We start from the raw sequence: 25,968 nt of genomic DNA, 5'->3' as shown, positions 1-25,968 counted from the left end.
AAGCTAATTTGGAAATTCCGTTCGTCACCCTCTCTCCCACCACGTACACGCGGATTACCAACCAACTACAAACCACCAATGCCAAGTATCCCTTGAAACGCGTGGTCGTCAAAGATGTGGTCGCGCTGAGTAACCGCACCAGCCACGTCCTGGACAATCTGTTCATCAGCGAAGCCTTACCCCCGCGTCTATTTGTGGGATTGGTCCCCCCCCCCCCCAAGCCAACTTATGTTCATCACCACCGCGATTGGGACGACAACTCTATCATCAAGTCACATACGCTCACACCAGGTCCCGAACCCAGAACTACAATCTCGAGGTAGCTGGTCAGCTATAGTTTGAAGCCGCGACAACCCCTCCCACATCCCAGATTACTCACACCTTAATTTGGAAGGGGATACACCACCAACCCCCCCCCCCCCCCCGACTAAAGGTTTCCCGAAGAGTGGAAGAGGACGTTGAATCCCCAGCTAGAAAATGGCGTGAGGATCGACTGAGCGGGGGTTAGAAGTCCGACATGATCGCACCACTTGCCCTTGGGTAAATTAGGCAACGATCATGCAGTTCCTACATGAAATAAATAATCTTGGATCAGACCTGGGCTTCTAGATAAGAGGAAATGTCGATCTCTCCTAGCCAATCTCTGTAATCTCGATATATATACTAAACAGCAAAACAAACGTCAGAACGATTTCAAATCAGAGAGGCACTTTAATCAAATCATTCTAGAAAACGACTTACTAAAGCAATTTATTGTGAACAGTATGTCGACACATTAGTGATTAATTCATCACAATTCCAAGACATTACAAGAAGGTTTAGAGTCTGTACACAGTCTATACATCAGCATCTGGTGTCTCCACGGCAATAACGGCAGCGCCTGTGCATTGAGTGGACCAGACGATTGATGAACGCCATTAGTCTGGCGCAATCCATTAGCTGTGTTTGGTCGCGGTACGACTTTATTAAGTCTCCTCTGAATTTCATGCCAAAGATGTACAATCGGGTTTAAGTCCGGACTAAGGGCTGGCCAGTGCATAACGTTGACACCGTTCTGCTGTAGAAAGTCCCAATAACCTCCGCTGTGTGGGCACGGGCCTTGTCATGCTGGAAAAGTTGTATCGATGACGTGCGAATTGTGGTATGACGTGGGGTCTGAGAGCTTGATTTTTGTAGCGCACTGCTGTGATGCCGCCTCCTCTCCCTGGACCAAGATTTTGGAACACCACAGGACCCACTCTCTGGTTCAGGCCGATTCCACCCCAAACCTTTATGCTTGTACCTCCCCATGAGTCTCGTTCCATGACACATTGGTCAGAATAACGCGGGCCACGTCGACGCCATATTCTGGTCCTGCTATCTGCAGTTGATACGCAATACCGACCCTCATCTGTGAACAGAACAGTTCTCCGTTGCCTGTGTCGCCAGTTCTGGTGTTGTTGGGCAAACTGAAGACGTTCAAGTCAATAGCGAGGGTAGAGGATCGGTCCACGGTAAGGTCTACGGCAATGGATGTTCTCTCTGGTGAGACGTCGGCGCACTGTATCGGTACTGATGGGTCTTCTGGGTGTTCCCACTGGCTGACGTGGTGTCTCAGATGCCCGTTTAATGGGGTTTTGCACGTGCTGTCGCACAACAAGGCGGTCTTGTCGCCTTGTGGTAACCCTTGGTCTACCACGTCGAGGGCGACCATCCGTGGTGGTGGTGGCCCGAAAGCGTTGCTGAAGCCTGTAGATGGTCTAACATTGACCTGGAAATGATTGGCAACGGCTTGGGCAGTGTGACAAGCGTCAAGTCTTCCATACGCCTGGTTCCTCTGAGCTGTTGTGAATCGTGGCATGTAGCTGACGTTGTAGTGTGAATGATTCAACCAGCTATGGGAGTGAATTTTATAGGGCTGGTCCCGGTGAACAACACGTGCAGCATGATTTAAATGAAAATCATGGAGAACACATATCTCAGAAGTCAGTTTGCGTTTTTGAGAACATTTCCTTGGTTCAATTCTGTGTTTGGGGAGGAGACTTATTGGTCAGGTAAAGTTGGAGATGTGGTCACAAATATACAATAAAAACAATTGGCAAGTTTTATCCAATGCGTCTATTCAGAGTTAACATACCAACTTGATATTTCTTTTGTTGCTTAGTATACAATTATTGATTCGTATAACAAAGCTTGCGATATACTCCCCACTTGGAAGGGGATTGATATAATGGGAAATGAATATCTTTATTCTGCAAGTTTATCATTAAATAATGGAGAAAGTTATATTAAAGCTTAAAACATCGGTTGAGACGTGTTCGGTTCTATTATCTCGAGGGTTCAACTTAGTATCTCGAACGCTCGACTTAATTATCTTTTGCTCTTGACTTAGTATATCTCAAGCGCTCGACTTAATATCTCGAGTGCTCGAATTTGTATCTCGAGCGCTCGAGATATTATTTTTTGTGCATGTCCTAAATCTACGGAAATACCTATACGCTTCCGTATAAATTAGCCACCGTACAGTTTAAATATGTTATTTTCATTCTTATTTTAAGGTTCACAGTTACTAATCAAGGACTTGGCCATAATTTTAAGTATGACAAACATACAATTTAGATTTCCATGATGCTTTTATCATTGTTTATTATCAAATCAAATTTATCTCAATGTCCGAAACGCGTGGAAAATAATAGAAGTAGTCATAATACTCAACAAATCGCAAAACACAATTGTTCGGATCAATGATCCCATAGAAAAATGACTCACAATACTAGATCTTTGTACGATCTGAGAAATATCTTTCTCTAGGGTTAGGGTTAGGTTTATAAATTACATGTCAAACGTACACATTGAAGCTGTAACAACGGTGGATTGTGGCTAAAACTATGCTGAAGGGTGTTAGAATTGTGGGTATAAACATTCAATTTTTATGACTGGTCTATAGTAACAGGGAGGTAACTCTATTTAAGAAAAAATTTCCCGATCACGTGATAGTAGTAAACACAAAATGGCAGCCTACAAGGCAAGGTAAGTTATTTGAAGAAAATAGAAACGCCCATCAATAAGAATTATAAATAGAGACGTAATACAGTTTATATGTTGATGCATCGTTTATTTTGATCTGTTTTTTTCCAGACTAGAGCAGTTTAAAAACACGTTATCCAAAGATGAATTAGATATTAAAAAGATCAGGGAATTATCATTTCAAGGTACTCAAAACTACTTTTCCTTTATTTTTTTTACAACTTCCTTGTAGATGGTCAGTGATCTTCGTACTTTGGAACATTTGAATTTTCCCTGCAACTACTTATACATTAAATGACCATTAATTGCATTCTGTTAAAGGGAACTAAGTGATCAATTCAGTGTGCTCAGGAACTGCTGAAGACAGACAGGAGATTTTGTAGGAGAATTTAATTTTATTCTTAATTCAAATATTATTGTTGGGGTACAAATTGTTTTCCAAAATGTGTCAACAAAAAAGGTTTTCTTTGGTGCATATCATGTATGATAGTTATTCTCGAGAGAGAAAATGTTATAGAACATAGATTATTATTGCACATGTCCTAAGAGTGCACATGTAGGCCTCCCATGTCAGTTACATGTAGGCATTCCATGTCAGTACATGTAGGCCTTGGTTGTCAGTGTAGGCCTCTCTTGTCAGTTACATGTAGGCCTCACATGTCAGTTACATGTAGGCCTCACATGTAAGTTACATGTAGGCCTCACATGCCAGTTACATGTAGATCTCACATGCCAGTTACATGTAGGCCTCACATGTCAGTTACATGTAGGCTTACCTTGTCAGTGTAGGTCTTTCTTGTCAGTTACATGTAGACCCTAAAGAAAAGCACCTAGTTGTTTGGATGGTTAAAAAAACTTGGTCCCACTTTGTAGTAGTAGAGGTACATCTAACACAACCCTGGGCATGTACGAAAAAGAAGCCTTGACAGTTAGAAATTGCTTGTACAGAGCAGCATAACAAATATTTTGTATGCATTATTACATCTGAATTGAAGACACACATAAACACAGAAGTACTGCTACTTTATCTACTTTAATCCATATAATTATGTACTTTACATCAATTGTTATCGTGTTCTGTCAAATTTGAAGACAGACTACGATTCAACTTCGGCTGATTTCTTGCTTGAGTAGGAAATAATTGTATAATTGTATAATAAATAATATTTTCTGTTTTAAGGTTGCCCATTTGAAAGTGGTTATAGATCTATATGCTGGAAGGTGAGTTTTGTTTTAATTAGGACTGTGATGGCTTGATTATGTTATTTAGTAGGGCTAATGTTGATGGCGAGGTAGGACACTGGAGACTTGACCTGTATATACCAAATTCTACTTGTATGGTACATTGGGGTGGGGGGGATCTAGTGGTTTAATGTGTGAATATGGAATCATAATGCCTATCATTGAGTCAAGTGATGTGGTTTTGAATCCCTGCTTCTACGTCACAAGCAGTAGGGTCATATGTCCAGCCTCAAGTGTTTTCTCTGGGTCTTCCAGTTTCCTCCTGCTGCTAAGGATCCCTACGGACAAGCAAATTATTGAAGTCAAATTGAACCATATGTTAGACCCAAAATGACCTATATGTCGGGTGGATGTGAAACCCCATTTAAACTCCTGTTCCAGCTTGTGAGAATTAGCGTGATGTCTAGTCAGTCAGTTTCTGTGCAATCCGTTGCACAGTTTCTGTGCAATTTCCAATAATATATGGGCAACATACCAAGCGTACATTGTTTATACTGGGTGAAATATTGGACTCGCTTTACGATTTCATTGAAATGCACGTGTCTGATAGTAATGGAGTAATATCAATCTTAATGCAGTATCAATATATTACTTAATGTCTGACTCTCAATCATTAAACATACATTATGCAAGTGCTAAATCTACCAATTACAGGTCTTTCTTTAGGCCTGAAATTTTATATAAACTATTAATTAGACATTAATTAACTTATCCAGACCATAATCAACTCTAGATGGCATCGCTAGTCTGCAATATTTACTGGATTAGAACCTGGTCTGCTGCTTCTGATTAAATTAAAAAATGGATAATTATGACTATGTTTTTTATCATACCAAATTTAGTAATGATGATCGAGGCTAGGCCTAAATTTCAATCGCTAAATACTTGGTACAGGGTCGATCAATTTGACTGAAATTTTCAGCAAATTTCCATTACATTATCTAGTTTTTAACTATTATAGTGACAACTACCAGCTCTTTATCTCCCATAATGTATCTTTAAACCACTTGTATTAAAGAGAAATAGAAATACTGTTTTTTATTTTCATGTTTTTATTTTTTTTAGATATTACTAGAACATTTACCTTTAAAGCGAGACGAATGGCCGAATCATTTACAAAGACAACGGTATGTATATTAACTGACAACATAACTTGAGAATATTGGATTATCTCCCTTAGTATTCTTAGATTCTTTTCGTCGTTTTCAGTCATTAGGTCTTTCTTGTAAATCAATATATTTTTTTCCTTTTGAGTAAAGCCTGTATTATTACAGGCCCGGACCTGTACAGTGCAATGGATGCTTACGGTTGGTCCCCGAATTCATTCACTTTAAGGAGCTAAATTGCTAATATTTGGGACCTAGAAATTGACACAAATGGGGCGCAATCCATCTAATGATGTAATATGAATGTATATAAACTGATTTACATTTAATCTTTTTTGTTTTTACTGTAATTTCAAATCAATTATGTTTGGCAAAATACGCCAGAAGTGTCAATTGAATGGCAATCTCTAGCGTCTGGTTGTTCCAGTCTATACCGATAGTATTTATTGCGCATGCTCTCCAGATAACAATTTGGCCTCACTGCTTGACTTGACTTGTAGAATATGTCTAGCCTCGTTCTTATAGTCCTTTATTACAAATGGTAAAATGTTTATTTTGTCTTAGGGGGTCACGGTGGCTAAGTGGGTAAGACGCTGGCTCACTAGCCTGGAGGTCGGGTGTTCAATCCCTGCATTGGCCGAGAAAGTTAATCCAGATTTTCCGCCGTCGGATGAGACGAAAAACTGAGGTCCCGTGTACACATTAGTGTGCACGTAAAAGATCCCTTGACAGTTGGAATTCGATATAAGAGTAGGTCGTAGTGCCGCTGTCCGAGCAAAATTTCCCTCATAGCACACTGTATGGCGTATGCCCGTCTTCATTAGCCCAGTTCGGAGCAAAACAGTAGGACATTAAACCCCATTTCATTTCATTTCATTATTTTGTCTTAAATATTGGATATCAGAAGCCCATCTTTTCACGATACGATAACAACATCAATGTTGATTTAAATTGACAAATAATTCGTGTTTTGAATGTCGAAGATTTTGGATGATATTGAGTTAGAGGCTTAGCTACTTTAAATTAGTATTTGTTGTAATGTCTGTGTAGTTTATTTTGTCTGTATGTTTGTCTTATCAGTTTTGTTTTATGTGTAGGGTGGTTCGTCTGCACTTACTATAAGGTAATCTGTTAATCTTGATTATGTCTGTGCAGTGACTCCAGACGTTGGTCGTCTAAGCACAAGATCCAAAGATTGGTTAATCAAATGTCTGAAGTCATCGGGTCATAAGCCCCTCGTATGATCTCTGACGCGACCTTCCGCTACAACCCATCAGATCTTCATGTTGTGTCGACCATTCGAAAGTATAGATAAGCGAAACGAAATATAGATCTGTATTTTTATCACATTGACAAATCTTGCTATAATAGTTCCAAAATAGGTAATGAAAAAGAAATATATTGAAAATTTCAAGCAAATAACTTCATTCTGAGTGAAATTATGAATGTTTGAAGAATATCGTAGTTTTGATTTTCATTAGTATTGTTGGTACGAAATTAAACAGAGTGTTAGTTATCCAATTTTAAATTCAATTTTTAAATGACGATCATGTTCCAATCCATTCAAGATTACAACCATGTGATGGTCTAGAGAGTTGATTATTGTCGTGTGAATAATCATCTTATTTATAATTTATATAGAGAATCTACCATGAGTCTTTTTTGATATAAAAAAAGACAAGTAGGAGATTTTATTTATCACCCAATCCCTTCTTACATACACAGATAAATAAATATAATTCTTTGCTATAGATTTCACTTTTACTGAACCTGATTACATTACGGCGTAGTGGTACAATATTTTTTGACAGCAATTCAACCATTGCAAAGTCCTTTATGTTGACCCAGTGTTTCCATCAAGGCCAATTAAAAAAAATAGTTCCTTTTTAATAAGAAAGAAGTTACTTTTAATAAAAAATGAACTGTTCTTTGAAAATAAAAAAAAAGTAGTTCCTTTTTGATTGACCAATCAAATTCAATATCGCAGTAGATTATGAAATTTATCACACAAGCGATATCTACTGTAGAATGTATTATGGGTGATAAATAAGATTTGAGGCCACAAGAAAGATCTGAAATTGGCAGATTTAGCTCTACATAATGTATCTTTGATAAATAATTATATTTTATATTTTAGAGCGACATATAAACAGTTTAATAATGAGTTAATTATGTTTTTTATTTAAGAGCGACGTATAAACAGTTTATTAATGAGTTAATTATAATACCAGGTGAGAAAGCATACCTGGGAGCTCTGGCTGATGGTAAACTAGAAGATCATGTAAGTTAATTCTGACAGTTGATAAACATTGACTTAATAATAAAATTGTAGCCATTATTTCTGAGATATTAAAGGAGTGGGGGCTCGTGATGTGTTGTTGGTTGGAGGGGGTGGGGGCAGTAGCGGAAGGGGCAGCAGATAAGATATCTAATGAGTTTAAAGGCATGTTTTTGGCCTGTGATATATGTAACATCGATTGACTGTTCCGGAATTGAATTCTCTCAATACCAAAAATAGTGACAATCGAGTGAAAATGGGTACTTCGGGCTACAATGCATGTGTCGACTGGATATATAAATATCTCATCCAACCATGCAGTCGAAACCTATTCCTTGTGTTTAATTAAGTCACGATTCTACTAACAACACCTCCGTCGTCAGGACTGACAGAACTGTGACAGGACTGAATTCCACGTCACTCGATTGCAATTCTGTCAATTCAGGACGTTCCAGACTGTGAATCGAACATCCCCAATAAGTGTTCTAACAAACAAGGGAGATAAATGTAGCTTTGTTGTAATAATAGATAGGTGTAGTGTTATAACAAACATTCAGAGAATGATTAACTTTTTATTTTAGCCGTTAAACCCAAACCCTGACAGCCAGTGGAGTGTACAGTTTAAAGATAATGATATGTTAATGCAAATAGATAAAGATTGTAGGTAGGTAGATTAGTTTGAGTGTTCCTTTCATTATTACAATAAAACGAGGAATGATCAACTGTATCTGTATCTAATGGCAAGCATTCACTTGTCTGCAACATTTGGATGGCCGGTTGAAGGCAGAGAGCTGTAATATCTATGCTTATGTCCGTAGACCGCCACATGTAATAGAGGTAAATTCCAGTGATTTGACTTGATGTCATGCATAAAGTACAATATCACATATGTGATAGAACTGGTTAACACGCTCCAAATATTATTTCAACACAGAGATCATTGCTACAATAGATACTTAATGAGGATTTGATGAAATGGTAGTGACGAAAGCAAAAGGAAAACACAAGTTATCCTTCTATAAAAATAAAATAAAACCAAGTACGAACAATCCAAACCATTAGACAAAACTCAAAGTCCTAAAAAAACGGTATAGGCAAAATGGTGTAATCAGCAAATCTACTGTTCGCCGTGTTCAAAATACACGACAAACAGTGGTAACAGTTGTCTGGAAGATTAAGCTTACCCTGCCTGGCGCCACACCCGCCATAGCTGCATCCAAACCATAAGACGAAATCTCGGTAAAATAGCGTGACTGAATTGACTGAAGCAACGATTGCAGGAATTATCAGTGAGCAGAAATTCACCTGTGTATCTTTTATCGTCTTTCAACGTCTGCTTCCAGCCAGGTTGATATTATCATAGATAAGAACAGATTTAGTAATGATACCAGCTAATATGTGTACATGTCTAAGGCCATTTCGGCTGCTGAATCCGAATCCGATTAGATTTTTGATATGTGACTTAATTTAAGGTTGGTTCAGTGGCCATTTCCAAATGGCCGGCAAAAATGGACCTTTTTCGTCATTATAGTAAGGAAATATTGAAACTAGTCGTCTAATATGTGCTAATGTATGTTTTTATAGGTCGGGGATACAGAATGAGACGAACTTAGATACAAAGGAATAATGGTTATACTACAATGGTACTTTTTGTAATTTGTTTTCAGAAAAATCTGCATTTTTGCAGAATAACGCTCATAATTTGTTCATATCTGTGATGTCGGGTTATTCTATCTCAGATACCATAGCAACTTAGAACAGCTTGCCAACTTCCCAACAGGGGAAGGCAACACCCTGGACATCAACCAACCTATTCCATCTTATGGCAACACTGACCATGACATAGTCCTTCCAGACATGTACTCTACGGCTAATTAAGTGACTAAAACCCATTCGCAGAAAGCTATACCTCTGGAAACGAGCAGACATACAAAGAATCAAAGAGGATCTCACTGACCTTACCGATTCAGTTATAGTCACGGAAAACGTTGATATAACATGGGAGAACCCCAAAGGGCAGACCATCGCCAAAAGAGTCCCCTCCAGGATGACGACTTCTCAATACACAAATCTCTGGATAAACACAGGTATTAATAGAGCCATCAGACGGTAACAGAGGGCTTACAAGAAGGCCCGCCTTACTAAGAAGAATCAAGACAAGGACCTTTACAAGAAGCTACATAATTACCTTGAAACCACGATCAGCAGTGACTATAAGGAAGACTCCAAGAAATTTTGGACTTACATCAAGAGTAAAGGCCAAGAAGCCACTTGAGTAGCACCACTCAAAAACAAGAGTGACGCCCAGTAAAAAGCCAACATACTGAATCCACAGTTTGAATCAGCTTTCACTGCAGTGTTCCCACCATGGCATCCATCAAACTTGATTGGAAAGGTGTACATACATTTGAAACTTCTGATGAATTTGAAACTCCATTATGCAACTGGACCAAACACAGTCCCCTCCTTCATCATCAAAGCTGTAGTCACCACATTTTCACCTGCCCATACACAACTCTTCCAGATGTCACTCGACTCAGGCATAGTCCCCAAGGATTGGACAGAAGCCAATATTCAAGAAGGGAGACATACATCAGCCATGGAACTTGCCCACATCACCTGCAAGATACTGGAGCATATATTGCATAACAGTATAATGCAGCACTTCGACAAGAACAGCATCATGTGTGATAGTCAGTATGGTTTCAGGAAGCGTCGCTCCTATAAGACACAACTGATCTCTACCATACAGGAAATAGGCTCACCCGTAGCCAAGGGAAAACAATTGCACGTCATACTCCTGACCTCGCCAAAGCATTTGACAAGTGAGTAAGAGGCAACTCACTGAAGTGGACCGGATACTTCCTCAGCAAAAGACACCAACAAGTCCTACTCGGCTGAGCAATATCTGACATGGCTCAGGTTACACCAGAGTTCCACGGTGCACTGTGCTTGTATTGGTCCATAGCCTTCATCAACGATCTACCGGAATCCATAAAGTCATCCCATTTCAAGCTTATTGTTGATGACAGTCTCTGGTAGTGGGAAACCAGACAGTCTCCGACCTTCTCCAGAAAGATCTCACTGCATTAGAGACATAGGAAAATACAGGGCAGATGTCCTTCAATCCATCCACATTGCTCCAAAGAACAAGAGGATACTATTCAGCACGGCTTTGTCGATATACTTCACCAGAAGTACTTACGAAACGGCGACTCTCGCACCCGAGACCAACACAGATTCTACCAGGAGAGAGTATAAAACTTTCATTGAACTATTTATGGTCTGGGAAGATTCCAGTTCAGTATCAGTACAAAGAAATCTGAAATGGAATAACCCGACATCACAGATATGAACAAATTATGGACAATTATCTGAACAAAAATGCAGATTTTTCTGAAAACAAAGGACAAAAGCACGATTGCTGTATAACCATTATTCCTTTGTATCTAAGTTCGTCTTATTTGGTATCCCCGTTAAAAACATACATTTGAAGATATTAGAGGACTAGTTTCAATATTTCCTTACTTTTACGACGAAAAAGTTCCATTTTTGGCGGCCATTTTGAAAATGGCCACTGAACCAACATAAAATGACGTCACATACCAAAAATATCATAGGAGTCAGATTCTGCAGCCAAAATGGCCTTAGAAAACACTCGTCACGTGGGATATCGATAAATGTTGATGTCATTTGCCCACCCCTACCATCAGACATTTTGGAGTGGCTTTCTGAGAACCAGAATATTTATTATGTTTGTACTGTATGGCCTTTATTAAACATACATTATGCAAGAGCTAAATCTGCCTATTGCAGGTCTTTCTTTAGGCCTTAAATGTTATCTGAATTATCAATTATACATTTATTAACTTATCCAGACCATAATCAACTCTCGATGCTACCGATCCCTGCGATATTGAATTCATTTTGGGTGGAGAAAATAACCTTAAAAATGGATAATATATCAAGATGATACGGTAGTGATTACGATCAAGGCTGGTCTATAATTGAATCGCTAATATCTAGGCTCAAAGTGAAGTAATTTGACTGAAATTTTCAGCATATTCCTATTACAATATCTAGTTTTTTAACTGTCATAGCAAGAACTGTCAGCTCTTTATCTAATCTTATTTAATGCAGCTTTAAGTCAATTTCTGGAAACAACTGATGATGGAAAATCTTGGATTCTGATGTTTATATAAAGTCAGTGTTGAGATGCCCATGACTTGAAATCTGTAATAAAGTGGAGTTACTCCCCCTTCTTTTTACTTTACTATTCTTTTCCATTTACATTCACTACTTTCGTTCAATTATGTGAAATATTTTTTTATATTTACAGGAGATTATGCCCCGATTTGTCTTTCTTTCAAAGTGCCACGAAATTTCCTTGTAATGAAATAATTCATGCCAAATCGAATGTGGAGACATTACGGAAGAGAGTTGAACATACAGTATTAAAATCAGAAACTGTTGGTAGGAACAGGCTAGGTATTACAAATGTAAGTACGGGATGATAATTTCTTAATTTAGAAACAGACTAGGTTTTACAAATGTATGTATACAACACATTAAAAACATTGAAAGCAAACTTGCTCTGCATAAGCCTACATATTGTCAATTCCCTCCCCCCCCCACCCTTGAAATCCTGGTTCTCTGACCTAGTTGTCAACGGAGGCAGACAGAGTGTGCATGACAGTAAAAAGGCAGCTAAAAACGAGATCGCAATAATAATATCTTTATTTACAACCCATTTATATATGTCGAAAGCAAACCTGTTGGACATATATACATATTGTCAAATTCCCGCCCAACCCGCCCAGAAATTCTAGTTTGGCAAAGAATGTTCCTCTGGATTTTATGTTCAGTGTTGCAGGATGTAGTTCCTGACACAGAAATTTGTAAAAAAAATAAGGTCCTGTGTGCACATTGGTGTGCACGTAAAAGAACCCTCGACAAGTTGGAATTCGATGAAGATTAGGTTAAAACACTGCTGTCGGGGACAAATTGCCCTTCAGATACACAACATAGCATATGCCTGTCTTTCTTCATTAGCCCGGTTGGTAAAGAAGAGTAGGACGTTGAACCCCAAATAATTTTATTGGTCAGGTCCCACATAAATTCTTGTACACTTTTACGCTTGGAATCGTTGATGGCTCATGGCCAGGGTGACTTTCATATAGTTCGAAATTTATCTTAAAAATTTTAATTACTGCACCTGATTTTTAATATGTCATGTAGTATTTGGTTGGTATGATCAGTTTTGACACAAACCAAGTCTGTCTTCACTGGATGATGGGGGGGGGGGGTTGAGATGTCTAATGCATGCACTTTATATCATAAGGACTGTCATTGAGTCAGGTGGAGTGGTTTTGTACTCAAAGTTTGTATTTGACAAGGAGTAGGGTTACCTGCATAACCTACTCCAGTGTCCTGAAATGACCTGGTTTGTTTCCAGTGGACATTAAGTCCATCTCTCTCTCTCTCTGTCTCTCTCTCTCTCTCACTAGATAATCTTTAATTGTTTGTAGATGCAATCCACCAGACGTAGAACAAGTGATGAATATGCCTTGCTACCAGATGGACAGGAGGCTCACTGGGAAGTTGTAGAGAGAATTTTATTTATTTACGCAAAACTTAACCCTGGTCTTAACTATGTACAGGTAAGAACTGTGTCTAGTCGTGTGTATTTGTCGAAAATCGAGTATGGAATTCGAAATTTAATTAAAAGTAGGCCGTAGCGCAGCTGTCCTGGTAAAATTTTGCTCATAGCGCACTGCATGGTGTATGTCCGTTCCCATATTCACTTCTATTAGGAGCACCAGGAACAGCTTTAAACAGACTACAAATAGTGCAAAACAATGCTGCACGTCTCATAACTAGAACACAAAAATTTGATCATATATCAGCTAAGTTACAGAAACTCCATTGGCTTACAGATGGAGAGAGGGTTCAATTTAAAGCTCTTGTGAATGTGTTTAAATTAATTTATTCTGACACTGCACTCAGTTATTTAAACAAAGGCCCTGCTTGATTTGTCCATACCGGCGCATACCGGCTGACCACAGTTCGGCAGTTTCCCCGGCGAGGTGACTTGATTTAACAGGAAGTCGACAAAAGTTGTGCTGTGGCGTACGCCGAATGCGCCGCTTTGTTGGCAGCGGCAATCATGGTGAACATGTCATCGAGATAAAATTCACGTTATTTAGGAATGCCATTAAACACGATTATTAAAGTGTTAAATTTAAACCAAATGCTTTGAAGCTGAATTGGAGCTTCGTAAAACCAGGTGTTCGTATGTCATTAATTTTTTTCGGTAAAAATACTAATCATAATTTTCTGCTTATTTTGCTGTATATAGTCTTTCATGAATACTGTTTTTATTAAAACATGTCATGTAACCGATTTAATATTATAATATTATCCGACGCCAAATTTTTTATCAGCCGGGTCACTTGGTTTGCTCTGATACGGTAACCTGACCGGCGAACACCGTAGTAGAAACCGGCTCACCTATCGGCGGACAAATCAAGCAGTCCCAAACTTTTTGATTTCTATACTCCCCGGCGATCCAACCTTCATTCTTCTGGTGATCGCAGTATTTTGAGGATTCCTAAATATAATAAACGTTCTGGTGAATATGTATATATGCAATAGTGGTATATTGCATGCGCTTTAGTTCATAATTAAGTCAAGTGAATTTTCTCTGGGTTCCTACAACTGCTAAAGACCCCTATCGGAATTTTTTTTTATTGAAATAAAATTGTACCATATGTTAGTACCATCCATATGACCTGACTTGTGTCAAGTGGACTTTTGTTGAGGTCCATTATACACTATCACCGTAGCATGTCACAATCACACTGTTGTTGTTTAGGTCTATTATACACTATCACCGTAGCACATCACAATCACACTGTTCTTGTTAAGGTCCATTATACACTATCACCGTAGCAAGTCACAATCACCCTGTTGTTGCTGCCCATTATGTGGTTTTTACCGTTATTGGAGGTTCACTATTTTGCCATCAACTCTCTGCAGTGGCTCAGAGAGTTAAAACCTATTTGGCTAGCCAGGATGATTTTGAATTCACTCTCAATGTTAGCCGAGAATTCCCAGCGTGGTTCCCACTTGTCAGTGGTGCAGGATGGAGGGCTTGGCCGTGGACAACATATAGTTGTTTGTAAGGGACAGAAAAAACGAGGCCCCATGTAATGGTAAGGGTAGTTTTGTGGGCATTATAGTGTGAAGATGTTTATTTTTATATTTGACAGGGTATGAATGAGATTCTGGGTCCAATATATTATACCTTTGCTTCAGATCCAGATCCAGAATGTAAAGGTAGGTCATAAGGTGGATTTTAGATCTGTCATCTATGCATGTCATGAGTTGGATTCCATGATTTCTGACATAAATGTCAACTATTTATTGAGCCATCTGTGATTTGATGACATATTTCGACTAAAACTAAGCAGTCCTGTTGACTATCGCGACAACTGGCCGCAGGAGGATCTAATTTCAGCAGGTATTTGTCTTTAATCGCTGTTATTTTCCATAATAAACGAAGCCTAAGGAAATTCTGGGATTATCCTCTATTCACTTCTTTTGTAACATATGTTGGTCTCGTCTCGAAATAATCTATAGTTTGTGTCTAGTGGATGTAAAACCCCATTTATATGCTTGTCTATTAAACCCATTTCTCAGTAATCAATAAAATTATTAAAATTTGAACAAAAAATTAGGTGATTTAGATGATAAAACCAAGAAATGTAGCTTGGATAATTTTTTGATTTTGATACATATGAAAATATTTTAAAAATGTGTCAATTTTTGTTGCAGAATATGCAGAAGCAGATTCATTTTTTTGTTTTACCAATTTAATGGCTGAGATACGAGATCACTTTATTAAAACTTTAGATGACTCAGATTGTGGTATAGGTAAGATCGTGTAGTATTTTTATTTTTATATAAATTTCCTAAGGTTTTTACCACATAACATTTTCTATTCTAACACATTGTTTGGTTCTATTCCGTTCCAATTGTAATATTGTAAAACTAGCAGGATACCCGGCTTCGCTCAGGGTCATAACTCCGAAACCGGAAGTGGTAGACTAACGCCACCTGGCCTATGTTACTCCCCAGTCCGAGCTACCCCTATACCCCAAATTTCAGACTCGAGGCAGACCTAGTCTAGCCGCCATCCCCGAACAGACCGGCTTCGCTCGGGGGTCATAACTCTGAAACCGGAAGTGGTAGACTAACGCCACCTTGCCTATGTTACTCCCCGGTCCGAGCTACCCATATACCCCAAATTTCAGACTCGGGGCAGACCTGGCGTATGCCCGTCTTCATTAGCCCAGTCGGAGCAAAACAGTAGGATGTTAAAGCCCATTTCATTTATTCTTGGTAAGAAACATGTTTGTTTTACATTATTTTAAATTAATTTACATTTTCTTATTTTGGGATTTCAGGATATTCTATGACAAGATTAATGGAAGAGATACATATCCGAGATCCATGTTTAAGTCATCGAATGACCGAACAAGATTTAAAACCACAATATTTCGCTTTCAGATGGATCACATTAATGTTGTCTCAAGAATTTCCTCTACCAGGTGAGCCTTAAACCTTCCCCTCCCCCCCCCCCCCCAAGTATGCCTTAAACCTCTCCACACCCACCTCTCACCAGGTAAACCTCTCTAGCAAATTGTTAAAATTGTACCATATTATAGTCCCAAAATGACCTAGTTTGTGTTGGGCGTACACATAAATGTAGTTCATGTAAAAGAACCGTTGTCAGTTGAACTTTTAAGACAAATAGGCTGAATTGCCAGTCTTCTGGCAAAATTCTCCACCTCACATTACATGTGTATTGTGTAGCCATAGCAATGAAATTTAACATGTGTTAGTCTCAAAATGACTTTTAAACCCCATTCCATCGTATCTCTTCGATGTGCCTTTAAGCCTTGGATGTTTTGTTTTGGTGTGTAAAATCCATACCTCCAGTTAGCTATGTAGTTATGGGTGTTGTGTATGAAACAGGGTATGCTCACCCTTTCTATAACATCTGATACCACTTCTCATTCAAGGAATTAACTTTTGTGGTATTCTTTCAAAATTTTGTAAAACCAGATTATAAAAACTTATGTACAGGCAAAAGGACTATAATTTAAAGGATAATTTTTGTCACAAGTCCTTCTACACATTGATTTAAATGTGCGTAAATTGCAGAAAATTATAGAAATAATAGATATTTTGATGAACCAAAATATGAAACAAATACTATTTCAATATATACAGCAGACATTTGTTGAATATAATAAACACCTGATTTATTAATATTGCTAAATCAAAACATGTAAGTCAGTTAAATAACAGCACAGGCTGATGTTATAATTATCAGTGGATATGAAATGATTATGAAGTGTTGATGAAGTGCAAGACGCATCTTCATAGAAGTGTAATTTTTGGCAGCCTGCTTTTAAAGTAGGCTAATTAGCGTTTAAATTTTAGGGTTAATTGCTTTTTTTACTGAATTTGATTAAATATAGGGCTTATGATTTGGTTAAGACAAGAAATGAAATGAAATGGGATTTAACGTCCTACTATTCTCCTTCTATACTAGGCTAATGAAGACGGGCATACGCCATACAGTGTGCTATGAGGGAAATTTTGCCCAGGCAACGGCACTTTGGCCTACTCTTATAACGAATTCCAACTGCCAGGGGATCTTTTAGGTGCATTCCAATATATACACGGGACCTCGGTTTTTCGTTTCATCCAAAGGACTAGATAGCTGTCCTTGTCAGGCCCTCCGTTCTGCACCACTGACATGGGGAAACCACGCCGGAAAATCTGGATGGACTTTCTCGGCCAATGCAGGGATCGAAAGGTTAAGACAACTTAATAACGGGGCATAGAAATGGAATGATGTTTAACATTCACTTTTCTGCACTGACTGAGCTAATGAAGACGAGTATACCTCATTCAGTGCGCTGTGAAGGCTAGTAGGCCTACTGATAAGTGATACTGATAGAAGCAAGTAGGCTTAATCAACGAACTACTTATTAAATAAGCTTAGATTAAAAGAGATTCACAATGAATGATTTATTTTTAGTTCACAACAGTCGAACAAAAAACATAGAACTAACCATTATGTACATAAATTTTGCATGAAATGTCTAAATTAATTTTTGTGTATAAAATTCATATTTATGAAAATAACATTAGATTTAGATTATTTCATCCATTTACATGTAGGGTCTATCTACAGTTGCTTTTTAATAATATTATGACTTTAAAATGTATATGTATATTTTAACACTATTGACGATTATGACGTGGGATTTTATGACGTCAAACCTCTGGGTCATTTAAGAGTTAAACAGGCATTATGCAAGAGCTAAATTTGCCTATTACTGGTCTTTCTTTTTGCCTTAAATGTTATATAAATTATTAATTAGGCATTAATTAACTTACCAAGACCATAATCAACCCATGATGTCATCTGATAGTCTAGATTTCCAATAGATTTTAATATGATTTGTGGTTGATGATTTTAACGTAAAAATGAATAATCAAGACTTTGTTTATTTGTCAATGACAAACAAAGCTTCAATGTAATTGTATCGGTAATAACACGGCTCAGAGAGAAGTAATTTGACAGAAATTTTCAACATATTCCCTTTTCATTATCTATTTTTTAACTATTATAGCGAGAACTGCCAGCTCTTTATCCACTTGTAAAATTTTCCTTCTTATTTCGTCAGGAAAAAGAATTATTTAAAAACCAAATTTTTCAGTTTTGAAATTCAGAACAAAACATATTTCAAGTGGCTTTTTATTTATAAAGTCCCCAAAGAACAGAAAATCAACTTAATGTGGCCTTAGTGAAAAGTGCAGTAAAAACTATCGTGAAGTATTTTTGTGCTGTACACATTGAGATTAATTAATTAATATTTTAGTGATATAGATTTTCTGCACTCTGCGACCTTTCTTTGGGTTACTCTACTCCCCCTTTTCCGAAAACCTTGTTAAAGCGGTAGCTGCTATAGTTTTAAACGGATTTGGTGTCAAGCATTGGGGGTCATGAGAGGACAAAATCTATCGATTTTCAGCATTCTGTGACTTTTCCCTTCTCCAACATCCTTGTTAAATGGATATGTTTCAATTTTTTTGTGAGGCATAGGGGTCATGAGGGGACGACCCCTATCGAATTTGAGTGCTCTGTAACCTTTCGTTTCCGAGTTAACCCCCTATTCCGAATTTGGTGTGAAACATTGGCATCATGGAAGGATGTATCCTATTGATATTCAGCATTCAAAACCTTCAGGTCTGGAGGTACTATCATTTCTCTGAAAACCTTGATAAGGTGATTAGCGACTTCTGTTTTTAACAAAAATTTTTAAGGATTAATCCTATTGATTTTCAGAAATCAAAGATATATTATTTGTCCTTAAAAGCTTTTGAACAGATAAAGATTAGTTTTCATCCAATTTTTCTTCCAGATAATCCACTGTTGAAGCAGCTGTTGTGTGGACGTATTTCCATGATTTTCATATCTGTCTAATTTCATTTGAGACCAAATTAAAATGATTATCATGTGTTTTTGTATATTTTAGATGTGTTAAGAATATGGGATTCGTTATTTTCTGATAAAAATCGATTTGATTTCCTGATTACCGTTTGTTGTTCTATGTTAATGTAAGTATTTTAAAACTCTTCTCGTATTTGGCTTCGTTTGAAAACTAGGATTAAAATAATTAGCTTTTACTTGTAATGATTCAGATTTAGCATTTGATAAATATTCTTCATTTTACTTTTCCTGTTACTCTACATATAAATGATGTTTTTATTTTTCAGATTGTTAAGAAATGAAATTTTATCAAATGATTTTCCTTCCAACATGAAATTATTACAGGTAAGTTTCATGTATATGAGAGTAGAATCCAGGTATATGATGAACTGGATGTGAAATTATAGTCTCTGATAGTAAAGACGGATAGTATGGAAGTCGCAGGACATTCTGGTAGGAGGGGTTGTCATCGTCTATCCGGCGAGACTGTTGTCAAATTCGTCTTGTTCTATCCTACCGACACCAAATTTACAGCTGGGACTTTGTGCGCTACAATAAATTTGTCTTGTACTATCCTATCGGCACCCATTTATACCTGGGGGGATTGGAATGCGTAACATTCAGTTTTTTAAGCTACATCAGTTATGTCACCCCAACCAACAAAAAGCTCAAGTTTTCATAGAAAAAGATTAATAAGTGCATCGGGTGAGTAGGGCATCTCTGAGGTCCGCCACTGCTAAACAAGATCAGATGCGGTAACCGCAAAAGATGCTTATGTCATTTGATGTTTTTAATCCCTAGCAAACTACAATACTTTTCAAGCTACATCTCTGAGAGGAATATCACTCCAACAATGTTTCATTTTTGTTCAGTATTTACAAAGATGTGATGATTTGAAAATTTGTCAATATTCTTCAGAGGATGTAATCGGGATATGTTCACCACTATCTATAATATTTACTAAACATTTTGATGGGCCTCTTTATATTCCGATTGATTCCAAAACATCAGATTACCTAAAGTTGATATTTTAAATTTCTTTTCTTGATTAAATGTTAAATAGTCATGTATTTAGGCTTTACTTACAGTGAGGCAATTGTTTGTGTGGATATTTTGGGGCATGTGACACTACAACTTTGGTATCATGGAGTTGTGCTGTTGTAGCATGAGTTTCTATATTTAATGTTTAATTTCAATCCATTGTTGGCAAATTGTTCAAATTCGTTGAGAAACATCAAAAAATATTGAATTTCTACTGTTGTGTATTCTGTCTAGATAATATGTGTTGGGTTTACAACTATTTATTTTCCTGAGCGGTGTTGATTAATTAACAGACTAAACTTTAAATACAGAAACTCCTAAAACAGCACAACTACATGATACCCAAGTTGTAGTGTAATCAATCTTAGTTTACCCAGCATGTAATCTTAGTTTACACAGCATGTAATGTTAGTATATCAAGCTTGTAATCTTAGTTTAACCAGCATGTAATGTTAAGTTACCAAGCATGTAATATTAGTTTACCTTGCATGTAATCTTGGTTTACACAACATGTAATATTAGTTTACCATGCATGCAATCTTAGTTTACATAGCATGTAATATTAGTTTACCTTGCATGTAATCTTGGTTTACACAACATGTAATATTAGTTTACGATGCACATAATCTTAGTTTACACAGCATGTAATATTAGTTTACCATGCATGTAATCTTGGTTTACACAGCATGTAATATTAGTTTACCTGGCATGTAATCTTAGTTTACACAGCATGTAATATTAGTTTACACAGCATGTAATATTAGTTTACCCAGCATATATAAGGAATCTCTCCATTTTTTCTCCAGAATTTTCCATACACGACTGTGGAAGTTATAAAAGTCATATCAAAAGCTGTAGAAATGTTACATCGGTAGCACAGGCTGTTTATTATATACTGTTGATATACAGACAGGTAAGATATTGGATCAACTAACAATTTTTTTTATTATAACGTAGTACAACAGTTTTACTTCAGTAGTGAGGGCCAAAATGTCTCAGTAAGAGATGTCTTGGGTTAGCTCCTGGTTTTGGTCAAGAAAGTTTTGTGAAAGATTTTCCCCGTTTGTGGTACAGATCAGGTAACCAGACAGGACAGTGGCAAGTCATTCAGATGCATCTGAAAACCGAGGTCCTGTCTACACATTAGGGTGGATGTGTAAGAAATAAGAGTTGGCCATAGAGAAGCTGTTCGGACAAAACCTTCATCATAGCAAACTGTATGGCATATGCCCACCCTCATTAGCCCAGTCGGTGCAGAACAGTAGGACTTCAAACAGTTACTGACAAGCCCTCAAAGTTGTGAGATATAGTGGCTCAATGAATAAGGTTCAGGCCAGGGTATGATTTAGATATTGGCTGAGAAAGTTTCTTGAGATTATTGAATGTGGTTTCCCCTAATACGGAGAGTCTGGCAAGGAACAGCATCTTATCACTGGGATGGGGGGGGGCATTAGTTAGCATGTAAAAGAACCTTGGATGGATGGACTGTGTGTGATAACTCTATGAACTGTTATAAATGTCGATCAATTTATTTTCTTTGATTCAAAGCCGTCATGACAGTTATCCAGACTCTCACGATATTGGCGAGATTACCGAGAATTATACATGGTCTGGGCTCAATGTAAATCCACAGTTTAATGCTACATGTACATGCTCATGTACATGATATTTAACAGTGTGCATGTGCCTGTCTTCATATGGCCAAGTTGGTTATTTATTTTCCAACACCTAACAGCCCCTACCTGACCATCTCAGATTCCGATTAAACTAGGAATCAAGCTTTGATGCCCTGGAAAGGCTGATATTCGGGTTTAGAATCCCAGATTTCTTGGGTAATTGGACATGAAATGATCCTATATTATTAACATTGTTTTCTGTTTCACAAATTAATGGCTGGTTGAAGCATCTTAAAGTATTTTAAGAGCATTGGCTAAGAACTAGGAATTTAAGCCCCAATCAAAGAAAGACTATCTACTTCAACCTTCAAAAATGTTATTCTTCAGTTTTTAAGAATATAGCTCCAGGTTATCATATCTCAATTTTTGCCAATCACACTCTAACATGGACCAGGGGCGTGGTAACTCATGATTTTGCATGAGGAACAGGATCCCGCCCGGGCCCCCAAAACACACTATTTATATGTCTGTGCAAAGGGGGGGGGGGGGCTCCTAGTGCCGCTGGGCATTATTAGTCTGTGTGAAACATGGTAGGGTCGATTTGTAGCATATCTGACCCATGGTATATGTGTGACACCGTTTAAGAATTATGATTATGATTATTATTTTTTAAAAAGGGCATTCAAAACCCTGTGATATTTTGCCATTTGCGAGAGGCACAAAAACTAAGGCGGCGCAAAAACTCCAACCATGACGCAAAGCTCGTCATTGCGCCTCTCTCACCTAACCTTTGACATAGACATTGTTTTATTTTTTTCAGATATTACCACCAAAGGATTTCAAGGATGACTGGACAACCTGGTTTCCAGCAGTATCGGGTAGACGAGATTACACAGTCACAATAAAATGTTTGTTCTGAACACTATGTTTTATAGACGCTCAAATTTTATAGAGGTTTTTCTTTTGTGGATAAAGTGAAAGAGGTGTGTCAAGTCTGATTCTCACCCTTTCAATGACAAAATACAGCTCCTAGAATTACATTTATCCCAGTTAAAAATAGAACGATACAGTATTTAGTGATAGGAAGTATTCAAATAATACTACAGACAGCTTTATGGATAATAATCACAAGCAACTGTGTAGATGACAATCATAAGCAACTTTATAGGTAATAATCACAAGCAATTTTATGAATGACAATCACAAGCAACTTTATGGATGACAATCACAAGCAACTTTAATAGTGTGACAAGCACACGTTAAACAATAATATACCAAAAAAAAAACCAAGGAGTGAAAATTTAAGTATAAAATACATGTATAAATGAAACCACTGTTAAAGTTGCTAGTGGTTGTTATCCATAAAGCTGTGTTTAGTGTTTATTTTAAAAATAGACTTGTCAATTTTATTGGATTTTATGCATTATATTTATTATATCTTTGTTCAGTGTTGGGATAAGACCCCACTGTTAGGTCCTATGTCAACCCGATAAGTCAAGATATAAATTGAAATTAGTAAACAATCCAATTTTTCTTTATTTTTATGATTTAAAATAAATATTTACCTCGTCACTAATCAAAAGTACACATCGGAGCAAAGTATTAAAAACTTTTTTTGACCCAAATCTAAGAGTCTTTAGCCCATTAAAACAATAGAACAATATCTTTGAATGACATTTAATATTAGAGGTATAACATTCATAATAACATAACTTTATGGATTGAACACAACTGTATGAATTGATTACATGTTTAACACAACTATATGGATTGATTACATGTTTAACACAACTATATTGGTTGATTACATGTTTAACACAACTTTATGGATTGATTACATAGACTGTAAATATAATAGATGATAGATGAGGAAATCGTTATCAAAGGAATTGATTGTTCTTCGTATGTCCTAATTAATTTTGTTTGTTTTGATTGTATGATTTCTTTTAGAAACATTGCTTAATAAAGATACCTGTAAGAATACTGAAACGTTGTTATGAAATAAACTAACAACTAGTAAATCCATAAAGTTGTGTTATTGTAAATTTGTAAAATCAGTAGTTGAATGAAAATAACAGTGACTCTCTCTCTTTTTTTTTTTAAATAAATCGACTGACTGTGATTTGGTTTAGATTTTATCCTGTGGCATCTATTTAACTACATACAGTTTTTGTTCTGTTTATTATTCTTTTGGCCACCAAAATGAATTGGAATAAACAATCGAATAATAAATTCGAAGAGATAAATGTTGTTATAATGTTAATTAGTCTAGGGATACAACTGATGATGTGTAATACATATTGTGGACACAATTACAAATGCAACAAAACAAAATAATAATTTAAAGCACTACTATATTGTTTCTTTATTTTATTGATTTTTTTTCTTCTTTATTTTATTGTTGTTTTTTTTTTCAGTACCAATCTGATTAAAATCACGAATCATATAATGCATAAGGTCCATCTTAAAATACATATCTGTATTTAGTTTCGTTTGTTTATACCCACAATGGCCTCCGCTACATGAATATCTGATTGGTTGTACTGGGAGGTCATGTCAGAGGTCATACGATCGACTTTTGACCCTATGACGCCTGTTTTTAGATCAACCAATCACCATCAATGTTCCAAGTGGCTTTGTTTTCTATCGCTGTGAAAGACTACCCACACGATAAGAAGTCAACTCAACAGACCATGTATTTGGCAAAACCTTCACATCACGGAAAACGCAGTCTATTTAACAAATCCAGATCCTGCTGTAGTGCAGACAAGAAAACGAAATTTTAAACTATAAGAAAACGAAACAAAATAGGATCTGTATTGTAATCATGATTGGTCCAGCACATAATAAGGATAATAGCTATATCAATATTTATTAGGCCTGGGTATAAGACATATGTTACAGGCATTGACAGACACAAATTCAGGCTTTGACATACACCAAACTCGTCATGACTGTTACTTTTCCAGCACCAATTTATCATTCCTGCAAATAGTGCCAGACAATTTATCAGATAGTGCCACATTTTATCCGATAGTGTCAGACATTTTATCAGATAGTGCCACATTTTATCAGATTGAACACATTGTATCCAGGGGTGTCTATATAAGGCACGTTTATTTGTTAAACATACATTATGCACGAGTTGAATTTGCCTATTGCAGGTGCAGGTCTTAATTAACTGATCCAGGGTACAATCAACTCTCGATGGCATCAGATTTCTCTGATATTAAATAGATTAGAAAGGTTCAGCCATATTTTGATTTAATTTAAAAATGGAGGAGCGAGTCTAGCTTCAAACAACCAGTTACGGTGGTTGAAAGTTTTCCACACGTCTTGTCAAACCTTCAAAGGCTAATATCTTCGCTCGCAATAGAGTATTTGAATGAAATTTTCAAATTATTCATTTTACATTATCTATTTTCGAACTATTATAGCAAGAATGGCTAGCTCTTTATCCAAATCTTGCATAATGTATCTTTAATAGTTAATAGATAGTATCGTTTATTTGTTAATAGTTACTGTTATAGATATCATCGTTTAAAGATGTATTACCGTCAGTGTAATTAGGACGAACTAGTATCAAACCAAACTCTTTCATGTTGTCAATTATAAAATAACACATTGTAAGGTTATCACTTATAAAATAAAACATACCAATTATAAATCCAAACAGTGGAATGTTATAACTATTATCGAATGAAATAGAAACTTATCAAAATTAGTCTGTAAAAACTCAATCTACAAAATATAAAATTGTATATTTTTGACCACTGAGTATATAAAATGGATGTTTATATGTATATATATATATAAATAAATAAAGTTGTCTATTTACTTATTGTTTAATAAAGTAATGTCATTTCAAGACACTGGAAGTTGGGGGGTTGGATGGCCGAAAGGTTAACGCTTGCGCGTTTCAGCATAATGTCTGTCATTGAGTCAAGTGGCGTGGTTTCGATTTCCCGCTTGTACGTGAATCGCATGTCGAGCCTTCGTGGGTTTTTGCCGGTCCTCCAGTTTCCCTGTACTGCTAAGGACCCCAACGGGCAAGCGATTTAATGAAATAAAATTGAACGGTATGTTAGTCCCGAAATGACCTAGTTT

The 25,968-nt window shown here is 36.8% G+C and overlaps 1 protein-coding gene across 1 annotated transcript; it reads left to right on the top strand.

The window, feature by feature from the left end:
* The first annotated feature begins 2,974 nt into the window (after nt 1-2,974).
* On the top strand, nt 2,975-25,689 carry LOC126816554 (TBC1 domain family member 13). The gene is made up of 15 exons (XM_050543214.2): nt 2,975-3,009; nt 3,118-3,191; nt 4,187-4,227; nt 5,314-5,375; nt 7,542-7,635; nt 8,214-8,296; nt 11,972-12,131; nt 13,161-13,292; nt 14,904-14,970; nt 15,469-15,567; nt 16,101-16,244; nt 19,251-19,332; nt 19,492-19,549; nt 21,052-21,158; nt 22,682-25,689. The coding sequence occupies exons 1-14, from the start codon at nt 2,990-2,992 to the stop codon at nt 21,118-21,120; spliced, it is 1,185 nt and encodes a 394-aa protein (XP_050399171.1). The 5' UTR covers nt 2,975-2,989; the 3' UTR covers nt 21,121-21,158; nt 22,682-25,689.
* Nucleotides 25,690-25,968: the final 279 nt, after the last annotated feature.

This window comes from Patella vulgata, chromosome 1 (assembly GCF_932274485.2).
Source record: "Patella vulgata chromosome 1, xgPatVulg1.2, whole genome shotgun sequence".
NCBI lineage: Eukaryota > Metazoa > Mollusca > Gastropoda > Patellidae > Patella > Patella vulgata.
Note: the sequence above shows the minus strand (reverse complement) of the source record. Positions and strands in the feature narration are given on the sequence as shown.

What these genes read in the sequence shown, in the direction of transcription:
- LOC126816554 (XM_050543214.2), top strand. Translation starts at nt 2,990, where the DNA reads ATGGCAGCCTACAAGGCAAG. An exon ending in ATGGCAGCCTACAAGGCAAG is followed by an intron (nt 3,010 to 3,117) that starts GTAAGTTATTTG and finishes GTTTTTTTCCAG; the next exon opens with ACTAGAGCAGTTTAAAAACA. An exon ending in CAAATAGATAAAGATTGTAG is followed by an intron (nt 8,297 to 11,971) that starts GTAGGTAGATTA and finishes TTATATTTACAG; the next exon opens with GAGATTATGCCCCGATTTGT.